General features: G+C 51.6%; 1 protein-coding gene across 1 annotated transcript; it reads right to left on the reverse strand.

The window, feature by feature from the left end:
• Positions 1-5,033: 5,033 nt before the first annotated feature.
• Positions 5,034-5,994, reverse strand: LOC100275740 (uncharacterized). The gene has a single exon (NM_001366517.1). It carries the CDS (start codon positions 5,988-5,990, stop codon positions 5,448-5,450), a length of 543 nt encoding a protein of 180 aa, NP_001353446.1. The 5' UTR covers positions 5,991-5,994; the 3' UTR covers positions 5,034-5,447.
• Positions 5,995-6,340: the final 346 nt, after the last annotated feature.

A 6,340-nucleotide genomic window follows, 5' to 3' on the forward strand; every position in this document is an offset into this window, starting at 1 on the left:
AGGGTCTTTACTTTATTTATGTGCTAGTAGACCGGATATTATGCTTAGCGTATGCATGTGTGCTAGATTTCAATCCGATCCTAAGGAGTGTCACTTAGTGGCGGTGAAGCGAATTCTTAGATATTTGGTTGCTACGCCTTGCTTCGGACTCTGGTATCCAAAGGGGTCTACCTTTGACTTAGTTGGATACTCAGACTCCGACTATGCTGGATGTAAGGTCGATAGGAAGAGCACATCGGGGACGTGCCAATTCTTAGGTAGGTCCCTGGTGTCATGGAACTCTAAGAAACAAACCTCCGTTGCCCTATCCACCGTTGAGGCCGAGTACGTTGCCGCAGGACAGTGTTGCGCGCAACTGCTTTGGATGAGGCAAACCCTCCGGGACTTTGGCTACAATCTGAGCAAAGTCCCACTCCTATGTGATAATGAGAGTGCTATCCACATGGCGGAGAATCCTGTTGAGCACAGCCGCACAAAGCACATAGACATCCGGCATCACTTTTTGAGAGACCACCAGCAAAAGGGAGATATCGAAGTGTTTCATGTTAGCACCGAGAACCAGCTAGCCGATATCTTCACTAAGCCTCTAGATGAGAAGACCTTTTGCAGGTTGCGTAGTGAGCTAAATGTCTTAGATTCGCGGAACCTGGATTGAATTGTAGCATACATGTATTTATGCTTTTGATCATGTTCCTTTTTTTGCATTTTGTTGCTAATTATGGTGCTCAAGTTGTACAAACACTCCCTGGACCTCACAAGTCCGTTGCAAAGTGATGCACATGTTTAGGGGGAGATGTGTTACAACTTGACCCTTTGAGACTAACCATGTGCTTGAGTTGATGATTTAGTCTCGGAGGAGGATTGAAAGGGAAAAGGTGGACTTGGACCATGAAAGACTTCCACTGCACTCCGATGAGAGGGTAACTTATTCCAAGTTCATCTCATGAAATCTTATTGCCATTTGCTCTTAATTGAAGACTTTGGTGAGGCAATGGGGTTAAAGGGCCAAGATTGATCCCGTTTTGGTGCTTGATGCCAAAGGGGGAGAAAATAAAGGCCAAAGCGATAAATGGATCAGCTACCACTTGAGAGATTTTGGAAATAGTAGAATAGATTTTGGAAATAGTAGAATAGAGTTTTTTGTTTTGTTAAACTCTTTTATTGTCTCTCTTGTCAAAAGTTGGCTTCTTGTGGGGAGAAGTGTTGATTATGGGAAATAGGGGGAGTTTTTGAAATCTTTGATCAATCTCTTTTGGAATGACTCTCTTTATGCTTCAACATGTGTGTTTGACTTAAAGATAGAGATTTGAGTTTGATTTGCAAAAACAAACCAAGTGGTGGCAAAGGATGATCCATATATGCCAAAATTGAATCAAAATCAATTTGAGTCTTATTTGAAGTGATTTTGCACTTGTTCTAGTTGCTTTATGTTGTGTTGGCATAAATCACCAAAAAGGGGGAGATTGAAAGGGAAATGTGCCCTTGGGCCATTTCTAAGTATTTTGGTGATTGAGTGTCAACACAAGTGCTTAAATGTGAATCAATGCCCATGGATGAACAAAGTGCAAATCTAGAGCAAAGGTATGTTTCTAAGTCTTAGTACATTGGTTTTGGGTACTAATATACTTGTCTAAGTATTAGAAACAGGAAGAAGAAGAAAAGAAGAGAGTTGGCTGTGTACAGCCAAGAGGCTGTTTCGGTCTGGGGCACCGGACTGTCCGGTGGCGCACCGGACAGTGTCCAGTGCGCCAGGCTGCCTCGACCGAAGAGGCCGCTCTCGGGAATTTGCTGACGGCGTACGGCTAAAATTCACCGGACTGTCCGGTGTGCACCGGACTGTCCGGTGAGCCAACGGTCGGCCGGGCCAACGGTCGGCCGCGCGTTCTGCGCGGGACACGTGGCCGAGCCAACGGTCAGAAGGGGGCACCGGACTGTCCGGTGTGCACCGGACATGTCCGGTGCGCCAACGGCTCCCGCATCTACAACGGTCGACCGCGCTGTTTAAGGAAGGAAATCGGGCACCGGACAGTGTCCGGTGTGCACCGGACTGTCCGGTGCGCCCGACGACAGAAGGCAAAGATGGCCTTCCAGATTTGTTCTCAATGGCTCCTAGCTGCCTTGGGGCTATAAAAGGGACCCCTAGGCGCATGGAGGAGAACACCAAGCAACTCTTGAGCATTCTTGATCATCCACACTCAGTCTTTGCGCATCCGTTTGTTATTCTAAGTGATTCGAGCTCCGTTCTTGTGAGAACTTTTGAGATAGTCTTTGAGCTCGATTCTTGGCCGTGTGTGTGCGCATTTCGCTGTGGATTTGTGTGTGTTGCTTCCCTCCCTTACTCCGTGCTTCTTTGTGAATCTTAAGTGTAAGGGCGAGAGACTCCAATTTGTGGAGATTCCTCGCGAGTGGGATAAAGATAAGCAAGGCAAAACACCGTGGTATTCAAGTGAGTCTTTGGACCGCTTGAGAGGGGTTGATTGCAACCCTCGTCCGTTGGGACGCCACAACGTGGAGTAGGCAAGTTTTGTACTTGGCCGAACCACGGGATAAATCACTGTGTCTTCTCTGCGTTGAATTCTCTGTGATTGTCGTATTGTGCAAGATCTCCTCTTTAGCCACTTGGCAATTATTGTGCTAACCCTTAACAAGTTTTTGTGGCTATAAGTTAAGTTTTACAGGATCACCTATTCACCCCCCCCCCTCTAGGTGCTCTCAGAGGAGCGAACCGTCACGCCTCTTCATCCCCGCCGAAACCAACAGCCCAGTCTTTGACACGGGGGCCCGGGCCCACGAGTCATCCTCCTTGGACGCCGGCCCCTGGGTGCAGAGAAGTCAAACCGCCGCTCGCGTCAGTACTGTGCCCCCTCAGGGCCGCCGCAAAGGACAAAAAAGGTGAACTTTCAATGCGGCGGCATCGAGGCACCCAGCGCGTGGCTCAGCAAAACCATCAAGTGCGGAGACCACGGGTCAGTCAGCCGCGGGGACAGGCGTGACAGTTGGCGTAACCAGAGGCGGACTAGCAGTAATTGTGTCAGTAAGCGCACAGAAGCAGCGTGCCAATCGCCAATCAAGCTTTGGCCCCACCTGCAGGCTCGTTTCCTCCCATGAGGCGGGCTCGGGGGCCACTGTCGGTACCCTAAATCAGGGGTACCCCTTACTACAGTGTGAAGGCGTGGAGTCCATCCGGCTGCCTCTAGCCACGTGGCAAACAGCGCCTGACCCCGCCACGTGGGTAGCACCGGGGCCGCCACGTGGCCGGAGGAGACAATATACTCTATGGTGTCAACAGTGGGTCCGGACCCCCACGGGAAAGTGTCGGACCCCTGGATACACAGCACGGACCTCTGGGCAGGGTCCAGGACCTCTGCGAGTACAGACTGGACCCCCGAGACGGGTCCCGGACCTCCCTGTGTGGGGTCCAGGTCACTCACAACAAGGTCCCAGGATTCTAGGAGGAGGAGTACCCGGACCTTAATCAAGGCCAGGCGGGGGTCCGGAGCCGACACGTGTCCGGACCATGTTGCGTATGCCTCTGCTCCCCGCTCAGGCGGAGACCCGATGCTGCCACGTGGCCAGCTGCCCGTGACGTAAGCCAACGGGCGGAGCCGGACGTAAGGCCTCTGGGCCACGCGCATTTAATGTGGGTGAGGCACGTCGCCTGTCAAACTGGCAGGTGATGTGCCGCCTCAGCATTAAATGCGCCCTGTCTACTCCACTGACAAGCGATGTGCTGCCTCAGCATTAAATGTGCACTGTCCACTCTGCTGACGGCGGCGTCCAGGCCATCCTGCAGGCGGCGTGCCCGTCCACTCCCGTGGCGGACAGTACGCCCATGCTGCGGCATACGCTGTGCTAATCATCACTCGTACGTTGCCAGGGAAACTTCTGCTGCACGCCAATGCTACGCAGACCGCAGATATCAGGGCACAAGGAGATTGCACTGGCGACCAGCATTAGTTGCTTCAAGTGTTACATCTGTTATGTCCCTGGGCCCGCATGTCAGGGCTCAGCACCCTTGTACGTGCCCCCATTTAGCTATAAAAGGGGAGGCACGCAACGTTACCAGACTCAGACACACTTAGACTCAGCTCAGGCTCACAATTCATACAAGCTCTCAAGCTCAATACATCACACAGTGGAGTAGGGTATTACGCTCCGGCGGTCCGAACCACTCTAAACCCTTGTGTGTTCTTGTGTTCATTCATCGCTTAGCGGACAAGCAAAACGCTTAGGCCTCTCCTCATCTTAGGATTTAGTGCAGGTGCATTCCGCCACCCGGCTGGAGATTTCCTCTCCGACACAGTCGATTAAGCATCAACAATCGAATCAATAATCAATTTATCTCGCATTATTTCTTGTACATTTAGGAGTAGTTCTAGTCTAGTTCTAGTTTAGCCTTCTAATCCCCAAATTCTCCGCTTCTCTTCGACTCTACGTCGATTAGAGCAGTCTAGGTCGGCCTGCCGAGCCTAGACAACATCACAACACCTAAGATGTCTCCTCTCCGACGGGGTCCCTCCCGGGAGCGAGATCCAGGCGCCGCCGGTGACCTTCGCCGCTCCTGCGTCAGGCAGGAAACCCTAGCCCTGCCCAGGTCGCGGACCGTCCGGCTTGTAGGCGTGGACCGTCTGGCCCGTTAGGCAGGAAACCATAGCCCTGCTCGAGGTCGCGGACCGTCTGGCCCCTGGCCACAGACCGTCTGCGCCTGTGCAGAGAGCAGCGCCGCCAGTTTTCACGCAGTGATTGGCACCAAAAAGACACCAACAGCTATATTTTTATGAAAAATGGTCACCATAAAACTCAAAAATATATAATTTATAGCAAACAAAACATGTATGAGTTTAACCAAACGCACCCGTAGAAACAATCGATTCTGTGTTTTATAACCATTTGGCATTCGGGTGTCAGTAGCTTCAGAAAAAGTGCGGTGTTTACTGAACATCACTGTATATATTGATAAATCTGAAAAGCTCTGGAAGTGGTGAAAGCAGCAGAGAGACCTGGATGCGTTGCTGGTAGAATAGAAAAATCTCTGGTCTTAATCGAACATCATGTTCAGCTCAATCATTGATGCAGCTATAATTTATAAAGACAAAATACTATAAAAACTACAGTCAAAATAAAAAAAAATCTTCAACCTAGCAACAAAATACTATAAAAACTACAGTCGAAATAAAAAATTCTTCAACCTAGCATCAGTTTTGCCGTTTTGGAGTGCTTCTGAGCTGGAATGCAACTGCTAGCACGTGGGCAGCAGAATTGTGTGTCTCATCATTTGGTTCTAAAAAAAATCCATCTTTGAGACAGACCGACAGACACACAGTGAACGAATTCGAGAGCGCAAAGACGATGAGACTGGTTGGTCGGTGGTTTCTGCACTGTACTAAAAAAAATCCAACTGTTTAGCTTCGTTTCCTTCTGCACTGTACTGACTACCGGTAGCGGTGCTACTTGTCGGCGGCGAGCTGCTGCACCCTGAGCTCCAGCTCCCGGATCCTCGCCGTCCACTCGGGCCTTATCACCACGGGCCTCACCTCCCGGGCTTCCACGTCGCCACCCGCCGGCCTCTCTTTCCCCTGCCGCTGGCGCGCCGCCGGCTTCTTCTTGTTCCTGGCGGCCTCCTTGGCCGCGGCGGCCCTCTGCAGCGCGCGCAGCACGTCGGACCCCCGCAGCTGGGGCGCTGCTGGGGCGGGACGTCCGGCGGGGGAGGGCGTTGGCTCATCCTCCTCGCCCTGCTCTTGGCCGAAGAAGCCGTCGTCGACGTCGGAATCCGATCCGCCGCCGTCGTCCCACGAGCGTTCGCGGCGGGAGCCTCGGCTCGAGCGGCGCGCCTTGGCTGACACGGCGGTGGGCGGCGGCGCACGGCGGCAGGCGGCTGCGTTCGGGTGGGGGTAGAGACCAGGGACGGAGCAGCGTGCGGCGGGGAACATTGGATGGGATGAGAATGAGACTAGGGATGGGACGACGACATACGAGGCGTGCAGGCTCATCGACATGCTTCGGTTTTTCTGCTCACAAACCTTCAGTCCCCTGTTCTAAACTGTACAAAAAAATCCGTTTTTTTTTATTTGTATTGTTTTCTTTTCCCTCTGTTTTACTACTCCGTTCCAAGGGCATGATGGGCCTAGCAGTGTCGGGCCGGGCCTAGGTCTGAGAACAAAAAGACATCCTCCCAGAGTTCAGAATTCAAAGACAAATTTGAATTTCAAATTTATTGAAACTCAAATACATAAAGCTACAAAGATAAACTTCAACTTCCAAAATTTCATAGATCGTTGTCTTGTGCTTGAATCTGATCAGAGGGGGGAAGGGGCAGGGGAGGTGCTATCGCACCACACCG

The sequence above is a fragment of the Zea mays genome, chromosome 4 (assembly GCF_902167145.1).
Source record: "Zea mays cultivar B73 chromosome 4, Zm-B73-REFERENCE-NAM-5.0, whole genome shotgun sequence".
Lineage (NCBI taxonomy): Eukaryota > Viridiplantae > Streptophyta > Magnoliopsida > Poales > Poaceae > Zea > Zea mays.